This window comes from Littorina saxatilis, unplaced genomic scaffold (assembly GCF_037325665.1).
Source record: "Littorina saxatilis isolate snail1 unplaced genomic scaffold, US_GU_Lsax_2.0 scaffold_326, whole genome shotgun sequence".
NCBI lineage: Eukaryota > Metazoa > Mollusca > Gastropoda > Littorinimorpha > Littorinidae > Littorina > Littorina saxatilis.
In genome coordinates this window covers 112,802-132,801 of record NW_027128567.1, presented here as the reverse complement: position 1 = coordinate 132,801, position 20,000 = coordinate 112,802, and the positions used below count along the sequence as shown (strand labels likewise).

The 20,000-nt window shown below is 41.7% G+C and overlaps 2 protein-coding genes across 2 annotated transcripts in view; one reads left to right on the top strand and one right to left on the bottom strand.

The window, feature by feature from the left end:
* Window positions 1-9,939, bottom strand: part of LOC138956918 (chymotrypsin-like elastase family member 1) — a 10,142-nt gene extending 203 nt beyond the window's left edge. The window contains exons 1-7 of the mRNA XM_070328127.1: window positions 9,817-9,939; window positions 7,137-7,296; window positions 5,389-5,470; window positions 4,807-4,981; window positions 2,837-2,988; window positions 2,270-2,349; window positions 1-46 (exon numbers count right to left, since the gene is read on the bottom strand). The exon at window positions 1-46 is cut by the window's left edge and continues 203 nt beyond it. Of these exons, the coding sequence (XP_070184228.1) occupies window positions 1-46; window positions 2,270-2,349; window positions 2,837-2,988; window positions 4,807-4,981; window positions 5,389-5,470; window positions 7,137-7,296; window positions 9,817-9,859 (738 nt within the window). The 5' untranslated portion in view covers window positions 9,860-9,939. The remainder of the gene's footprint in view (window positions 47-2,269; window positions 2,350-2,836; window positions 2,989-4,806; window positions 4,982-5,388; window positions 5,471-7,136; window positions 7,297-9,816) is intronic.
* An 826-nt stretch (window positions 9,940-10,765) lies between these two features.
* LOC138956916 (chymotrypsin-like elastase family member 2B) lies at window positions 10,766-18,818 on the top strand. Its single transcript, XM_070328124.1, has 7 exons — window positions 10,766-10,918; window positions 11,968-12,127; window positions 12,937-13,018; window positions 13,819-13,993; window positions 15,799-15,950; window positions 16,921-17,000; window positions 18,566-18,818. Exons 1-7 carry the CDS (start codon window positions 10,876-10,878, stop codon window positions 18,636-18,638), a joined length of 765 nt encoding a protein of 254 aa, XP_070184225.1. The 5' UTR covers window positions 10,766-10,875; the 3' UTR covers window positions 18,639-18,818.
* Window positions 18,819-20,000: the final 1,182 nt, after the last annotated feature.

Sequence of the window (20,000 nt, the reverse complement as noted above, 5' to 3'; positions counted from 1 at the left end):
GATCCAACTCCTGTAGTAACTCACACGCACGTAGGCGCTAGGGCGGCTGGCACAGAAAGGAACAAATAATGTCAAATTCAGTACACACACTATATTGCAAAGAAAGACGCATGTTCTTTCCAGTTGAAACAAATAGGCTGACTATTTGTGTTTATTCCAGACTTTTATTTGAAATTAAACCATCACTCCAACCGGACACCCACTACAATCAACCGCCTGCGTTTTCTGCGCAGAACTTAAGAATAGTTATCAAGAGTTATTGTCTACACTTTTGGGGTATGCGCATCTTTGGAGGGCTGGCCTTACCCCATGAACGTGCTTGGGAATATTTGAGATATAAGGTCACAATGTTCGGAAGGATTGTGCCTTTGACATTATATTAGCGTTGCCTTTCAACTGATATTTTGACGTGTGTGCACGTGTGACCATTATATCACAGGGGGTGCAATCTGTGCTGAAGTGGTGTGTGACACAAATTGGGATCAATTGGACTTCTACACTACTCGTCATAAAAAATCTAACACACATACATTTAGCAGTAGAACGTTGTAATGCGGCCAGCTATAGTAAAACCAAGTATATTGCCAGAAAGGTAATTTATTCCCCTACAGTTTGAAACAAAGAGTTTCATTGTTCATCAATTAGTTTTTTATGCAGTGTACCAGAGACCTAGGACACCCCCTAAAATCAAATTCGCAAAAGCAAATTTGGAGACACCAATATACACACAAAAATCTAAATAAGCAAGAGTGACCCCGTTTTTGATCTCAAATTGAAGAACTCATTTTCTACCCATACGAATTGATTTGGTTCAGCTGTTGTGCCTCGCAGTGTTGTTTTGCCATTTTGAAGAAGACAGGTGTCAGCCTCGTCAGAAGCCGTAAAAGGCCTGTTTTGACGTCATTTCTTGTGGGCTATGTGGGTAAAAACCCTGTTGTTTTGGAATGGCTCATTGTATTGCTTTTAAATTTGACATGAATAGTGTTAATACAGTTGCAAAAAAGTGTGTAAAATATCATGGCGTTTTGATGAGCTTTTGGACGTACCGTATTTTCCGGGTCATAAGGCGCGACTTTTTTCCTCGAGTTCGACCCCTGCGTCTTGTATAACGAAGCGCCTAATCCGTGTATGAAATACGAAAAAAATCAAAGAGACCGCTTGAGTACCAGTCAAACAACTTGTGATAATGCATGTTTCAGCTACTAGGTACTGCCCTGCCTTTGATCTGGCCGCACACACAGATTTCCACTCAATTCGGTCACTGACCGGTCACTGACCCCGGTGCAGGAAGTGTTTCCTCTCTCAGATATGACAGGGGAACCACCTCTCATGGCAAAAACTGGGTCATTGACCCCTGGGAAGAAGGTCGTGTCTATAAACAAGGCCACCCAGCTATCACAATGCCTTTGATCTGGCCGCACACACAGAGCACACATATTTTCACTCAGTTAAAGTCGGTCAGTCACTGACCCCGGTGCAGGAAGTGTTTCCTCTTTCAGATATGACAGGGGAACCACCTCTCATGGCAAAAACTGGGTCATTTTGGTGCGCCCTACCGGCCCCCTGCGTCGAGTGGGTGACTGGATCACAATTTTTTTTTAAAAGAAGGGGGTGCGTCTTGTATAACGAAGCGCCTTGTCACCCGGAAAGTACGGTACTGGAACGTTTTAGAAAAGTTTGATTAAACTGTAATAACTCTTTTCAGTATAGTTGCAAAAATGCAGCATTTTTCACACTTCAACACAACTGAATATTACAATTAGGGATCGATTTTGGTGCAAAAGCAACAACGCGCATGGGTGGTACGGAAATGTGAACGCAAAACAACAATGACGAAAAACAGGTCTTCCAACATCAAAATCAAGTCCAGCGCAGCAGACTGAACTGGCAAGTCACTCACAGGTCTCCGGTACACTGCTTAAGCTCTTATTGATGAACAATGAAACTCTTTGTTTCAAACGGTAGAGGAATGAATTACCTGTCTGGCAATATACTTGGTTTTCTATAACTGGCCGCATCACAAAGTTCTACAGCTAAATGTATGTGTTTAGTTTTTTTTATGAAGATTAGTGTAGATTTGTTGGAGATAAAGTAGAAAGGAACTAATAATTATGTCATATTCAGTCAAAAATGCATTCGTTAAACGATTGGGTGAATTTTTTAAGTTTATGCTTCGACCCTAAACAGACTTCGAGACGCGATGTATTTTATTTCTTAATTCGTATCTTTACATACATCTTGAGGAACAACATGAAATAACAAAACTCACTTCGTCAGACATCCGCTGGCCACAAAGCTGGCAAGACCAACCACAGTGTTGCCCACGTGAGCAGGACCGCCACTGTCACCCTAGCAACAACCAATCACAACACTTTTCTGTGAACACGTGACCACACCTTCCGGTGGTGGAACTCCAAAGCTATGGGGGCAGACATTTAAAAAACCTTGTCTCGATGCCTGGTCTAGGTTACAACAGTAAGTCGAGACTTACTTTAATGTTTCAATGACTAAATGGAAACAATTACAACCGAAAAACAAGTAAATATCAAGTGCCACTACATAAGAAATTATGCAAAAACGAGATGTATGAGATGCCAATACATGAGACATTATCACAAGAATGTGTGAGAAACATATACAAAACAGATTATGCCAAAACGAGAATGAATGAGATGCATAGTTATACAGAAAAGATTATGCCATAACGAGAATGTATAAGATACCAATTCACACAAGATTAGGCCAAAACAAGTATGTTTGAAATGCCAATTAATAAAAATTATGCCAAAATGTATAAGATGTCAATACATAAGAGATTATGTCCAAAACAGCTTACGTTGCAGGCACCATAGATCCTGTCACCTAGATCCTTGACGCAGAGGTGGTAGTTGGCGTTGACAGTGCTGCCCCAATATGAACCAGAACACGTAGCATGAGTCAGCACCGTCACTTGGCCTTCCTTCAGTTGACTGGGCAGAGGTCCGTTACCTGGTATAACATGTTTTGGAACTTTGTTTATTGTAATCTCCGTTATAGCTGCACATCCTGACCTTGTTATTAAACTCAGTAATAGAAGCCCTATGTTGACTAGAAAATAGGAAACTAGGAAGATGCAGAGCTAGAACAATAACGCAGTAATAGAGGCCCTATGTTGACCAGAACATATGGAACTAGTAAGACGCCGAGCTAGAACAGTAACTCAGTAATAGAGGCCCTATGTTCACTACAGCATATGAAACTAGTGAAACGCAGAGCTAGAACAATAAATCAGTAATAGAGGCCCTATGTTCACTACAGCATATGGAACTAGTAAGACGCCGAGCTAGAACAGTAACTCAGTAATAGAGGCCCTATGTTCACTACAGCATATGAAACTAGTGAAACGCAGAGCTAGAACAATAAATCAGTAATAGAGGCCCTATGTTGACTACAACATATGAAACTAGTAAGATGCAGAGCTAGAACAATAACTCAGTAATAGAGGCCCTGTGTTGACTAGAAACATTCAAACTTGTAAGACGCAGAGCTTGAACAATAACTCGGTAATAGAGGCTCTATGTTGACTACAACATATGAAACTAGTAAGACGCAGAGCTAGAACAATAACTCAGTAATAGAGGCCCTATGTTGACTACAACATATGAAACTAGTAAGACGCAGAGCTAGAACAATAACTCAGTAATAGAGGCCCTATGTTGCCTAGAACATATGCAACTAGTAAGACGCCGAGCTTGAACAATAACTTGGTAATAGAGGCCCTATGTTGACTACAACATATGAAACTAGTAAGACGCAGAGCTAGAACAATAACTCAGTAATAGAGGCCCTGTGTTGACTAGAAACATTCAAACTAGTAAGACGCAGAGCTAGAACAATAACTCGGTAATAGAGGCCCTATGTTGACTACAACATATGAAACTAGTAAGACGCAGAGCTAGAACAATAACTCAATAATAGAGGCCCTATGTTGACTACAACATATGAAACTAGTAAGACGCCGAACTAGAACAATAACTCAGTACCACCATCAAGCCTTCCTTCTACCGGCAAGCAGAGGTCTCCTACATCTCTTGGAGTTAGTTGCGAATTTGGTACATAAACATATTTTTTTCAAAATATAGGTATTACAGTTCTTCTCTTCAAGAAAAATAAGAAATCTTCTCGTCTGAACGTAAAACCAAAGCAACTGATGAAACTGATGAAACACATTCAAAGTAATGTCCCGTCTTCAGGCACAAACATTATGTCGAGTGTATGCTTGTGCGGTACTTCTGAGAAAAAGAGGATTCCACAATCAGTATCGATTATAAAAACAGATATATATATATGTATAATGATCGTTGTGTTGCATACAAATAAAATGAAATGTTTGACGAAACACCAGATGCCAATTAGCAGTCAAAGACGGGAGGGTTCTGCGTCAATGTTGAGGGGCACCATGACACACACCGCTGTATTTTAGCAACGAGGCGGTTGATTGCTCTGCAACTTCCAGGATCGTATGCCTGCACCCGGGACCTACTCCATGTAAACTTTGGATCGTTACATGTGGGGCTTTTTCAGATTGTTTCGGAAACAATGTTTGAAAGCCGTCAAGTGGTTCCAAAGAAACCGTTATCGTAGAAATGTCACTGGCCTTGTATTGACGACATAACACATGAACTGTTACCATAGAGACGGCCCCACTGTTACCATAGAGACGGCCCCACTGTTACCATAGAGACGGCCCCACTGTTACCATAGAGACGGCCCACTGTTACCATAGAGACGGTCCCACTGTTACCATAGAGACGGCCCCACTGTTACCATAGAGACGGCCCCATCCTGTGATCATAGACGCCTGGTTGCCGAAGTCACCGCTACCAGACGGAAGGTTGGCAAGCTGGCACTGACTGTTGATGCTGAACGATGACGCCAGTCTCAGCACTGCGATATCATTGGGGAAAGCTGGTCGCTGGCTGTTAGGATTATAACTGGGATGCTGCAAACATATTTTAGACAACGTATGGCAAACCCGAATGGAAGTCAAACGACACTCAATCACGACGAAACCCTTTACCAAGTCGTCTATAAGTATTGATAACGTAGGCATCCTCAGTCTCACATGTGTGTGTGTGCGTGTGTGTGTGTGTGTGTGTGTATGTTTGTGTGTGTTTGTGTGTATGCGCGCGCGCGCGCGTGTGTGTGCTTGTGTGTGTGTGTGTGTGTGTGTGTGTGTGTGTGTGCGTGCGTGTGTGTGTGTGTGCGTGTGCGACGAAGAGTATGTCGCACTGACACCAGACTGTTGAACTGTTGAAAATCACAATAGTCGTTGGGTACACTACTTGTGGTCGTACCTACCGACGATTGAAAAGATTTGGTAACACTGAAGCATAAAGCAATTCTTACAATCGTAATAGCCGCCACGCTGATCGTCTGTCTGGTGCTCTCAGATACCGCGATGTTGTGGGCACCACACTGCACTCTGTACCTGTAGACACACACACACACACACACACACACACACACACACACACACACACACACATATATATATATATACATACAGAGAGGTTACAACACGAGTGGTGTTTTATATGGCTTGTATTTCAGTCAAGACCCAGCGGATGAAGATCAAGTGACTTACGAGCCTCTGGCTATAGTATATATATATATATACTTGTACTTATATAGTATATAATTATATACTCTGAAGTATATATATACTTCATCTCTACCATAGCCCTGTGTTGAACAGCAGCGAAAAGTAGACCACTTTTCCTGTTTCACTTCTTCAAAATTAGATCTCGTTCGTGTATCCTTTACTGGATCTACAGGCTTGTACAGAGCATTACCTTTCTGTAGGCTTTTTGACATTTCTCTTGTTTTAACCTAATTTCCTGGTTAAACCGTGTCTAAATTTCACAATTCTTTCTTCACACAATGTACATTCCACACTGTGACCTTAAATTAAAGTGTTTCCCTTCACAGATGTCCTCTTGGGATTGTCAGATGAGGGTAGTCTCCCATGCCAACAGAAGCTACCACTAAGAGAGTGGTTTGCTTCTTGGTTAGATACCATGGGTTGACAACTCTTGCCAGTTCTACTGGTCAACAGACGACTGATGAGACACCATAGTGTCGAAACACGCGTCTTGGTCACGGATGTTACACAATGGTCTACCTCTGGACTAGATTTCTCTGTTGATACGTTCTCTCCTTGGGGTGTCAGCTTCTCTTTGACATCTTGGTCCCGTCCGAAGAGGGTCTGATTTCCCCAATTCTGTTATCTGTGAAGGGACACTCTTCGCTTTCTCTCTCTCTCTCTCTCTCTCTCTCTCTCTCTCTCTCTCTCTCTCTCTCTCTCTCTCTCTCTCTCTCTCTCTCTCTCTCTCTCTAGCTCTTTTGAATTTAAAAACAAACAAAGACAGCGCTCACATTATACAGTTTTATTTCGTTGCTAAGCGCAGCTGCTGATACTTCACATTTCTTTTTCTTTCTCTTCAATAAAATTGATAGTTTTGAATTTGTTGTGTAATATTTGAGTTTCTGTGTGGCTCTGTCGTTCACCAACACAGAATAATAAGTGCCCGACATGACTTCCAAAAAAGCGAGGTTACAAACTCGATAGCTAACGGCATTCTAAAATGGTGACGTGAATATTATAGCAGTCACAATCGAAATGTTGGGCCATTTAGCTTCAGCCATTAAGCTAATAGCCGCTTACAACACTTTACATTTCACACTGTTTTGGAACACCGTTCATGGTAGCGTACGTAAAGTCCACGAACTTGGGGGGGGGGGGGTGGAGGGTTGGGGGGGGGGGGGGGTGGCAGTAGCTCAGTTAATAGAACACTGTTCTTGTGATCCTAGGGTCACAGGTTCGAATCCGGGTCGGGGCGGACACGGGTCCACTTTATGTGCAGACTCAGAGACGGTATCCATGTTCCACCCCCGTGTCACCACTGTGGCACGTAAAAGACCTCGGTCATTCTGCCATTAGTGCAGGTGGCTGATTACACCTAAACACACATACACCTGGGTAGTGCGGTCGTGTTGCTGCTAGCTTTCCACTGGGCGGAAGCGACTGGGATTTCCCAGCCATGGGACAATAAAGTAATGAAAATGAAAAAAAATGAAGTGACAAATGAACTTACCCTGACCCACCAACGCAGTGCGCAGCGGTGATGGCATAGTTGGCCCTGACGAGCACCGCACCACAGATGTGGGAGGTACCGCTCTGGAGGGACAGCTGGGAGGGATAGCTGTGGGGAGTGGCGACGTCCCCATTCACGATGTGCTGTGACACGTCGTTCGCTGCAACCCACAGGATTTTTGTTATATGTTTCTTCTCAATTTTTTTTAACACATTGTATACACTTTGCAGGACAAGCCACAGGCAAGGGAACTAAATCACAAAAGAGTAGACGAAAATACAACATTTAATCAAGCTGTCGAACTCACAGAATGAAACTGAACGCACTGCATTTTTTCACCAAGACCGTATACTCTTAGCATCGTCAGTCCACCGTTCGTGGCAAAAGCAGTGAAATTGACGAGCCACAATAGCGCGGTATTTGTTGCGCTGAGCAGGATAGCACGCTTTTCTGTATCTCTATTCTTTTTAGCTTTCTGAGCTTGATTTTAATCCAATCATATCATATCTATATGTTTTTGGAATCAGGAACCGACAAGAAATAAGATGATAATTTTCATATTTTTAATTTTCAGAGCTTGCTTTTAATCCAAATACAACATATTTATAAGTTTTTTGAATCAGAAAATAATGGAGAATAAGATCATTTTATTTTTGATCGTTTTATAAAAAAGTAATTTTAATTACAATTTTCAGATTTTTAATGACCAAACTCATTAATTAATTTCTAAGTCTCCAAGCTGAAATGCAATACCAAAGTCCGGCCTTTGTCGAAGATTGCTTGGCCACCATTTCAATCAATTTCATTGAAAAATGAGGGTGTGACAGTGCCGCCTCAACTTTTACAAAAAAAACGGATATATAACGTCATCAAAGATATTTTATCGAACAAATGAAAAAAAAACGTCTTGGGATATCATTCCCAGGAACTCTCATGTAGAGTTTCATGAAGATCGGTCCAGTAATTTACTTTGAATCGCTCTACACACACACACACACACACACACACACACACACACACACGCACACACACACACACACACACTTACACACACACACACACACACACACACACACACGCACACACACGCACACCACGACCCTCGTCTCGATTCCCCCTTTATGTCAAAACATTTAGTCAAAACTTGACTAAATGTAAAAACACACAATAATGGTGGTTAATTTGAACGTTTATTATTGACAAAACAAAACGTGACATTTTCTAGCACGTGGACCGAGTGGTCTATGAAGAAGACTATCAGACCAACACTTACGAACACTGTGTATGCAGAGCAATGTTAGGATATAATAATGTGCTTGATGGGCGCTGTGGCGGGGTGGTAAGACGTCGGGCTCTCAATCGGAAGGTCGAGGGTTCGAATCCCGGCGGCGGTCGCCTGGTGGGTTAAGTGTGGAAATGTTTCCGATCTCCCAGGTCAACTTATGTGCAGACCTGCTAGTGGCTTATCCCCCTTCGGGTGTACACGCAAGCACAAGACCAAGTGCGCACGGAAAAGATCCTGTAATCCATGTCAGAGTTTGGTGGGTTATAGAAACACGAAAATACCCAGCATGCTTCCTCCGAAAGCGGCGTATGGTTGCCTAAATGGCGGGGTAAAAACGGTCATGCACGTAAAGTTTCACTCGTGCAAAAACACGAGTGTACGTGGGAGTTTGAGCCCAAGAACGCAGAAGAAGAAGAAGAAGAAGAAGAAGAAGAAGAAGAAGAAGAAGAAGAAGAAGAAGAAGAAGAAGAAGAAGAAGAAGAAGAAGAAGAAGAAGAAGAAGAAGAAGAAGAAGAAGAAGAAGAAGAAGAAGAAGAAGAAGAAGAAGAAGAAGAAGAAGAAGAAGAAGAAGAAGAAGAAGAAGAAGAAGAAGAAGAAGAAGAAGAAGAAGAAGAAGAAACAAAAAAAGAACCAAGCTTAAAAGTGGGTGGCTCGCTTGCAAAATGCCGGCGAGATAATGATCAATAATTTGTATTTATACAAAAATAAGTATAAACAAAAAGATAAAAAAAAGTTTATAAATGTTTGTCAATGAACGTTCCAATTACCTACCATTCTTGTGTTATGATTCTGAATATTTTATTTTTGTTGTTGTTGACGGTTGATGGTTATTAAGATCCGGGACCCTTTTATCACCCTAAAAATAAAGTCTGCATCGTGTCATTTTTTGGGTTTAAATCGGATGGATGATTCAGGAAGTAAGAAAATTATCTTATTTTAGCAATAAAAATAAGTATACAAAAAAATAATGATTAAAAAAGTTCATTTTGTCAATGATACACGTTCCCATGTTTGCACTTTTGCAGCTAGTATATGCTACCATACATAAGCCTACACCACAAACAGTTTTTCCTTAATTTTAGCCTACAAAAACTTCATGTAGTTTTTACTATTTTCAGCCGTATCAAGAAGTCGCGTTACAATAATTCAAATCGAAACACATCGAGTTTTAGTAATTGAAGCATGCTGGTTTTAAATGTTATAAATTCCTCCTTGTAAAAAAAAAGCCAATTTGAAAAATCACGATATTTTTTTCAATTGTCACTTGTGCAGCTAGTATGTTACCATACATACAAAAAACCACAAGCAATATTTAAAAGATCACGATCTTTTCTTTTTAATTGTCACTTTTGCAGTTAGAATGCCAACATACATGCAACAAAAGACTATACTGACCATTGGCGACGGCAACAAGCAGAGCGAAGAATAGTGACAGCATCTTGATAGCTTTTAGGCTGTGAGCAGCTTCTGATGACGAGGCTCAGCAAAACCCAGGGCTTTTTATTCTGCCCTCATGTATCATCATCTGCTGTTTGTCCTTGGTTTACAACCCTGCAACACACGAACTCAACCGTGTTGTTCTCATCCTTGAACAAGTAAGGAGGCAATAAATAAATAAAAAAAAGAAAGAAATAGGTGGAGGATCTGTCGTGGTGGCGTAGTCAACCAATTGTTGTGGATCAGAATGTCATGATGGCTACTTGGACCACCAGATCGTGAAGGTATTGAGTGATTATTTTAGAAATAGCTTGCACAGTATTGTTATTTACTTATTAACTGTATGTGTGTGTGTGTGTTTGTGTGTGTGTGTGTGTGTGTGTGTGTGTGTGTGTGTGTGTGTGTGTGTGTGTGTGTGTGTGTGTGTTATGCAAAAGGCTGGTAGTATGTATTTACATTATCGTTGAAATTAGAAGGACAGCTTTTATAACATAATGCTCTGCGATTGTAAACCAAATTTAGAGACTGATAAGAAATCGTGATAGATGTTTATATCAAACATCGAGTTAGAGACAAGAGCTCTCAGTTGTTGTGTAAGTTATTGCAGCTGGAATATTTCCCACCAATAATGTTCGTATCGCAATAAGGTATTAGCCTCTTATGTTGAAAAGGCCAAAGGAAGGAGAGAGGGGGAGAGAGAAAGAGAGAGAGAGAGAGAGAGAGAGAGAGAGAGAGAGAGAGAGAGACAGAGACAGAGACAGAGACAGAGACATAGACAGAGACAGATGGAGAGAGTGAGAAAGAAAGAGAGAGTGAGTATATATATACATATATATATGTGTGTGTGTGTGTGCATGTGTGTGTGTGCGTGTGTGTGTGTGTGTGTTTTGTTTGTCAGTGCGTGCGTTGTAAACTAAGGAAAGGCAGCAGATGATGATACAGGAGGACAGAATAAAAAGCCCTGGGTATTGCTGAGCCTTGTCGTCAGAAGCTGATCACTGCACAAAAGCTATCAAGATGCTGTCACTATTCTTCGCTCTGCTTGTTGCCGTCGCCAATGGTCAGTACAGTCGTTTGTGTATGTATGTTGGCATACTAACTGCAAAAGTGAAAATTAAAAAAAATATCGTGATCTTTTCAATATTGCTTTTTAATTATTTTTTTTATGCAAGGTAGCATACTAGATGCACAAGTGAAAATCAACAGAAATATCGTGCTCTTTTAAAATTAGCCGGGTTTTTTTTTACACTGAGAAATTTATACATTTAAAAAGCTGCATGCTTCTATTTCTAAATTCGATGTGTTTCGATTTGAATCATTGTAACGCGACCTTTTAGTACGGCTGAAAATAGTGAAATGATATGAAGTTTTGGTAGACTTAATTAAGATCGGTGTCTTTATTTACATGAACATATCTTTACATCTTTATTTACATGAACATATTGTAACATATTTATTGACATGAACATATTTTTACATCTTTGTTTAAAGGAACATATTTTTACATCTTTATTTACAGGAATATATTTCCTTAATCTGACACCCAATTTTAACCGAACCATGAGATGCAGACTTTGTTTTTAGAGTGAGAAACAAAAGGTGTCCCGGTCAAGATCTAAATAACATTATAGCGGGTCATTTAGAGTAAAACCCGTTCTCAACTGGGCGAAGTCGACCACGCGAAGTATGCTTCTCGAAGCTGACCGCATTGACCTTATAATAAGCACTGAGTTTTCGGTAAAAACACTTCGCAAAGTCTTCGCGAAGTCGACTTCGGACTCAAATAAGGACCGTCGTTAGCCCTGATTGGTCAAATAGTCATCATAATGGTGCACTAAAATGGTAATGAATCCGACAGAAAATAATGTGTGGAAGCAACCTGCATGCAACTGTGAGGTCAAAGCAAAAAGAAATGGTAATAAATTCGTGTGTTGCCCCCGGTGTTTTGTAATCTTTTGTGATGTTGTCCCCTTGTCTGCGTTTTGTCCTGTAACGTGTGCACATGTAAAACAATTTTTTTATTTTTTTAAAGAGAGAATATTAAGAAAAAAAACAAAAGAAATTGGCAAACTTTGAAGAAAAAAATCAGAAAAATATCGTGTGTCGCAGCGAACGACGTGTCGCAGCACATCGTGAATGGGGACGTCGCCACCCCCCACAGCTATCCCTCCCAGCTGTCTCTCCAGAGAGGTACCTCCCATATCTGTGGTGCTGTGCTCGTCAGGGCCAACTATGCCATCACCGCTGCGCACTGCGTCGGCAGCACAGGGTATGTTCGTGGACTTGACGCTACCAAGAACGGTGTTCATAATGGGCAGAATATACCTGCGCAGAGTCAGCGGTACAGACGACGCACTGCATATAATTTATGCTGCGCTGGGGATTATGACGAGAACTTGGCCTGTTTTCCTTTCACGCAACGTGTAGCAGCTAGGCTGGTATAATCTGCAGTACGTCGTCGGTCCTGCTGAAGTTACATAGGTGAGCGGAGCCCCTAAGCAGTGGGACATTTGAAGTGCTGTAAGCGGCTATCGGTTTGATGGCTGAAGCTAAATGGTTCAACATTTCGATTGGGACTTTTATTTACGTTACCAGTTTAGAATGCCGTAAGCTATCAAGTTTATAACCTCGCTTTTTGCCCTGTACGTTGCACACATACACCCTCATCAAAGCAAATCACAACCACTTGACATTTCTTACTACCCCAGAGATGCACGATCAGCGATGCGCCCCATTGCATATGGCTACATGCGGACTACCTGCTCAATGTCAATAAGAAGCGACCATTTCAATTGTGTTTTGTCCGGGGATCCTGCAGCAACTACGAAAAGATGTACAAGTTATGGTCGGCTATGAGCTAACTGCAACACACCAAAATATGTGTCAATGAATGGTTACTCCTATTTCTGAGAGCAATACATACTACCAAAAACGTCACAACTAACTCTGGTGTGTATGTTATGCAGCGTGCGGTAAATATCATTATGAACACATTTTCTTTCGAAAATATAAACATCGGAGCCACGCTATGCCACCGATCGCTTGCTTATCACTGTGATTGAGTGTGTGTGATTACAGGTACCGAGTGCAGTGTGGTGCCCACAACCTAAACACAGCGGAGAGCACCAGACAGACGATCAGCGTGGCGGCTATTACGATTGTAAGAATTGCTTTATGCTTCAGTGTTACCAAATCTGTTCAATCGTCTGTAGGTACGACCACAAGTAGTGTACCTAACGACTATTGTGATTTTCATCACTTCTACAGTCCACCGTTTGTAAAAATTGCATCGGCGCACCATACTCCTCGTCGCACACACACACACACACACATACACACACACACAAACACACACACACGTACCCACACACACACACTCACACATACTCACACTCACACACACACACACACACACTCACACATACTCTCACACACACACACACACTCACACACACACACACACACACACCCACACACACTCACACACACACATTCACATACGCGCGCGCATGCACATACACGCGATCGCACATACACCCACCCGCACACACACACACACACACACACACACGACCAAGCACACACACCCACACACACAAAGACGAGCGTGAGTGTGTGTGTGTGTGTGTGTGTGTGTGTGTGTGTGTGTGTGTGTGTGTGTGTGTGTTTGTGTGTGTGTGGCTATGTGTGCATCTGTACGTGTGTTTAAAGGAATCTTTTGTATTTTTACGAACAGATTATTTGTATTCAGTGAGATTATTGGGTAAATTAGAATTGTATTAGGTAGTACATTTATTGTAATGTTTATAATGTTCTAGGTATCCGTTTGTATTCATGTTTATACGCCACCTGTGTAATTTCGTAGATTTGAGATAATGAAGTTAATTTGATTCGATTTGATTTTGATGCCAAAAGGTTTGAATTTTCACCCGGTTTTGCCACACACTGTCTCATTTGCAGCATCCAAATTACAACGGTAACGGCCAGAATCCAGCTTTCCCCAATGATATCGCGGTGCTGAGACTGGCGTCATCGTTCAGCATCAACAGTCAGTGCCAGCTTGCCAACCTTCCGTCTGGTAGCGGTGACTTCGGCAACCAGGCGTCTATGATCACAGGATGGGGCCGTCTCTATGGTAACAGTGGGGCCGTCTCTATGATAACAGTGGGGCCGTCTCTATGGTAACAATGGGGCCGTCTCTGTGGTAACAGTGGGGCCGTCTCTATGGTAACAGTGGGGCCGTCTCTATGGTAACAGTGGGGCCGTCTCTATGGTAACAGTGGGGCCGTCTCTATGGTAACAGTGGGGCCGTCTCTATGGTAACAGTGGGGCCGTCTATATGGTAACAGTGGGGCCGTCTCTATGGTAACAGTGGGGCCGTCTCTATGGTAACAGTGGGGCCGTCTCTATGGTAACAGTGGGGCCGTCTCTATGGTAACAGTGGGGCCGTCTCTATGGTAACAGTGGGGCCGTCTCTATGGTAACAGTGGGGCCGTCTCTATGGTAACAGTGGGGCCGTCACTATGGTACATTGGAATCCCCATTATACGACATCCAACAATCTGAGAAAATCAGGACTTAAAAAGGAGGGAGTGTTAAAATTGGAGTAACTTTACAGAGGTTACGGACAGAAAATCTCAAAAAGCAGGGTCTTAAAAGGGAGGGAGTCTTAAACTGGGGGGTCTTAAAAGGGGGGTTCCACTGTAACAATGTATGTGGTATGTGGTCAATACAAGGCAAGGGACATTTATACGATAACGATTTCTTTTGAACCACTTGTATTGTGCATGCACGATTTTTGATTAATGTAAGTCAACAATCGTATGACGTGTTTTAAAACTGTTTACGAAACTATCTGGAAAAAAAATTCTGAAAGATTGAATACCCTTGATTTTACTGGGACAAACATAGGAGGGGCCAATCATTAGCGATGTGTGTGTCTGACACACGAGGACAGGATCACGTGTGAATCTAGTCGTCCCAGAAACAACATCCATTTTTACTGCCGACTGCTAGTCGGGTTTCGACAAACATTTCATATCATTTTCATGCAATTCAACGATTATTACATACATCTGTTATTATTACCGATGGTATAATATTGATTGTCGAATGCTCTTTTTTCTCAGAATTACCAAACAATCATAATATCAAAACAATGTGTTTGCCTAAAGACGGAACTTTTCTTTCAATGTTTTTCATCAGTTGGTTCAAAGGTTGGGTCGGTTATAAATTCAGACGAGAACATTCTTCTTTTCTTGAAGAGAAATACTGTGGTATGTATATTCTGAAAAGTATGTTTATGTACACATTTCGCAAATGAATTACCTCCAAGATATGTAGGAGACCTCTGCTTGCCGGTAGAAGGAAGACTTGATGGTGGTACTGAGTTATTGTTCTAGTTCTGCGTCTTACAAGGTTGTTTTTTTCTAGTCAACATAGAGCCTCTATTACTGAGTTGTTGTTCTAGCTCTGCGTCTTTATAGTTTCATATGTTGTAGTCAACATAGGGCCTCTATTACTGAGTTATTGTTCCAGCTCTGCGTCTTACTAGTTTCATATTATCTAGTCAACATAAGGCCTCTATTACTGAGTTATTGTTCTAGCTCTGCGTCTTACAAGTTTCAATTTTTCAAGTCAACACAGGGCCTCTATTACTGGGTTATTGCCCTAGCTTTGCGTCTTACTACTTTTATATTGTCTGGTCAACATAGGGCCTCTATTACTGAGTTATTGTTCCAGCTCTGCGTCTAACTAGTTTCATATTTTCTGGTCAACATAGGGCCTCTCCTACTGAGTTATTGTTCCAGCTCTGCGTCTAACTTGTTTTATATTTTCCAGTCAAAATAGGGCCTCTATTACTGAGTTTAATAACAAGGTCAGGATGTGCAGCTATAACGGAGTTTACAATAAACAAAGTTCCAAAACATGTTATACCAGGTAACGGACCTCTGCCCAGTCAACTGAAGGAAGGCCCAGTGACGGTGCTGACTCATGCTACGTGTTCTGGCTCGTACTGGGGCAGCACTGTCAACGCCAACTTTCACATCTGCGTCAAGGATGTTGGTGACAGGATCTACGGTGCCTGTAACGTAAGCTGTTTTGGGCAAAATCTCTATTAATTGGCATATCATATAATTATTCTCTTTTTGGCAAAATCTCATGTGTATTGGCATCTCATACATCCTCGTTTTGACATAATCATTTATGTATTGGCATCTCATACATTCTCTTTTTGCCAAAATCTCTTGTGTATTGGCATCTCATACAATCTCGTTTGGCAAAATCTCTTGTGTATTGGCATCTCATATATTCTCGTTTGGCAAAATCTCTTGTGTATTGGCATCTCATATATTCTCGTTTTGGCAAAATCTCCTGTGTATTGGGTTACATTTAGTCATGTAAACATTAAAGTCAAGAGTGCTTGCGTGCGTGAGTGCGTGAGGTGTGTGTGTGTGTGTGTGTGTGTGTGTGTGTGTGTGTGTGTGTGTGTGTGTGTGTGTGTGTGTATGTGTGTGTGTATGTGTGTGTGCTTTGAGCAGTTACAGGAAAACTAACGAACATATATTCACATGCGTATTCTACCAGATGATATCCCGAAACGTGGTTTTTATTCATGATTCGACAGCCGACTGACACTTCAGGCCAACAGCGATAAGTCGAGCGATGAATCTGCGTTACCCTTCTCGGTCATTTGGCACGGCGAGCAAATTAAGCCATAAAGTAGTCTCGGTGATGACTTATACTTCGTTGTCAGTGTCTATCTTTAAATTTAGTTTCGGGCAGAAAAATTGCCGAATTGTGTTGATATCGCTTCATGCGACCTGTTGCTGTGATTGTGTTCGGTTACTTTGTTTTGGTTATTTTGCCAAAACGATTTGGGTTGTTTAAGCATTAGCAATTCTAATAGTTTTATGTTCGTTTTACGTGTTTTCTTTTCTTTGTGTGGTGCGTTTTTATTAATCCTAATGAATTCCTTTCCATGCTTTACTTGTTGGAGTTCTACCACCGGAAGGTGTGGTCACGTGTTCACAGAAAATTGTTGTGATTGGTTGTTGCTAGGGTGACAGTGGCGGTCCTGCTCACGTGGGCAACACTGTGGTTGGTCTTGCCAGCTTTGTGGCCGGCGGATGTCTGACGAAGTGAGTTTTTGTTCAGTCTACTTTAATTTTGGAACGTTGGCAGTCTCTTTGTTTTGGGATTTACTTTAAATTCAGTCTAGTTTTGACCAAAGATAGATGTAAAAATGTGAATTTAGAAATGAAAACACATCCCGTCTCGAAAACAGAATAAGGTCGTAGAACATTGTAATTGATGCACCGAGTCGTAAAATGAATGGATTGTCAATGACAATGATACACTGGTTCCCTTCGTTATTATCTCCAGTACACATACAAACAAAGCGTGTCTGAGTCAATACGATCAGACGCATCAAATTTGCAAGCAAGGATTTCAAACAGAAACACGCTGCAGTAACACACACACACACACACACACACACACGCACACACACACACACACGCACAAACTCACTCACACACACAAACTCACACACACACACACATACACACACACACACACACTCAGACACGCGCGCGCGCACGCACGCACACACGTCAATATATTATTTCAAAGGCAACACAACTATCATTTCAAAGACACAATTATCCCGAACATTTTGGCTTTTTATCTCAGATACATCCCCAAGCTTTTTCAAAGAGTAAGGCCATCCCTCCAACGATGCGTATAGGTCCAATTCATTCTTCTTACTCGGCGTGACGTTATCAAATGGATCGGCTAGCTTTAGCCCTAAGGGGCACAACTCCGCTCATACTCTCTTCGCGCCGCCATATTGGATGCCGTCTTTGTTAGTTTTCTTCATTGCACTCTTGTTCTTTTTGCGTATTTCACTGTGTATGCAGACAAAATGAAGAAAACTGTGCATGCATGAGTCCAAAGGGGATCTGCCTTTTTAACACAACAGCACAACATAAAAAGTAAAGCAAGAATACATTATTATATTCATTTATTTATTCTTTATCTCAAATTACCATGCAGACAGTGCACCAAAATTCACAAGATAAAGCTCTCAAGACAGGCAAATGAGGTACAATGCAGCTCAGGTAACTACTGCAAAGTATAATTTTCAAAGCATCCTATCACAGTGTTCACTCTAAAGGCACAACCGATGGACAATTGTTGATTAGCGCACAGCACACAGCAAAAAATAACCAGTTATAATCGTCTTCTCCGCTCAGTAACTTCCTTCCAGTTGTCACCCTGATGGTAAACAACTTTAGGGATCCTAAAGTGTGCCTGCTGACTGCAGTTTTTGGCCACACAACGTGTCATTTTCACTTTTGTCGAGTCGCCACCCAACGCTCACGCACTGTCAGAGATCGTGCAAGGCATCCAACATGGCGGCGGATGACCAATTCCAGAGAGTTACGACCCGTGATTCTCATACCGCGCGCGCCGAGTAGAAATGCTGTTGTTAACTTGAGTTTCTGCAATGGGCCTATACCCTTAAAAATGTAGACAATAATGTCCGGTTGGAGAGATGGTTTTATTTCATATAAAAGCCTGCAATGAACTAAAATTGTCAGGTTGTTTGTTTAAACTGGAAATAACATGCCTTTAACAATTCAGCTCTTTGTAATATCGTTTTTATAAGGAAACTGAAAATATGTGTTCCTTTCTATGCCAGCTACCCCAGCGCCTACGTACGTGTGAGTTACTACAGGAGTTGGATCGACTCTACTATCAACAGCATGGGTTAAGCTGACCACCCATAGCATGGGTCAGGCATAGCAGCTAACCAACAGTTTACTCTTCCATGTCAAGACACGTTCCTGCGTTTTGTTTCGTTGTTGAAGGTTGTGATCCAACACTGAATGAAAGATAAACAGAAAAAATATGGGCTTCGATGGAAGAGTAAAATAAATGACTCTAAAAAAACATGTTTGTTTGTTTGTTTGTTTAGTTTAGTATGTGTGTGTGTTGGGTGGAGATGGGAGGGGGGGGGGGGTTGGCGGGTGGGGGGGGGGGGGGGGGGTAGGGGGAGGAGGCTCGATGCATGTGTTTGTACATGCCTCTGTGTGTGTGTGTGTGTGTGTGTGTGTGTGTGTGTGTGTGTGTGTGTGCCTGTCTGTCTTCCAGACTTTTAGAAAGAAGCGATATTCAATCGATCGTGGGGCCATTGGCATCTGCAAGAAAAAAAGCATCCGACTTGGAAAGGTGGTGTAACGAGAAGTCATTTTCCCCGAGTACGCAGTAGGAGGGTCCAGCAGACTTTAATTGTGTGTCTGTGTATCTGTCTGTCTGTCTGTCTGGACTTAACAGCTTATTGCTGGGAAACTACTGGGCGCAGTTCGTTCAAAAGTTGATACACTAACTTGATAATAGGTCCGATTGATCGTATTAAAAGTTCATAATGTTACATGGGACCTAAATACCCCCAAAAACACAAAAGTTCTTGACGGTTGGACGAATTCAATCGGAGCGACAGCCAGCCATTGAGCTGATAGAACAGCCGAACGCGTGCGTCATGAAAAGCATGCGTATCGCATGCGAGACGATTTGCAAGCCAGCCAGCGGGTGGGGATTAATTTGGTCTCGGCAAAGAAACTACAGTGCAGGTTTGGTCTCGGTGAGACTGAAAGAGAGACAGAGAGCACGAGAGAGAGCGACAGGGACACTGTGTCAGTGATTCAAGGTGGTGGCTTGGTGGCCAAAGGGATCCGGGTTCGATTCCCGGCATGGGCGGTCTATTTTTTTTTCAATTCTTGTTTACTATTGTTTATTATGAACGTTTTAATGTTTTATTTTACTCTAATAATTTTTTTAATTGTGTAAAATAAATAAATATTTTTTTTTTAATTCACGTGCACAAGACAAAAACTTTCATACTGTGCCAAAGTGATCCGAGTTTAATTCCCTGCATGGGCGGTCTATTTTTTTTATTTTTTTTATTTATTTTTAAATTCTTGTTTACTTTTGTTTATTATGAACGTTTTAATGTTTTATTTTACTCTAATAATTTTTTTAATTGTGTTAATATATTTTTTTTTAAATCCACGTGCACAAGACAAAAACTTTCATACTGGGGGAGCGAGCCAGTCTGAAGAGTACTCGGGTCCAGC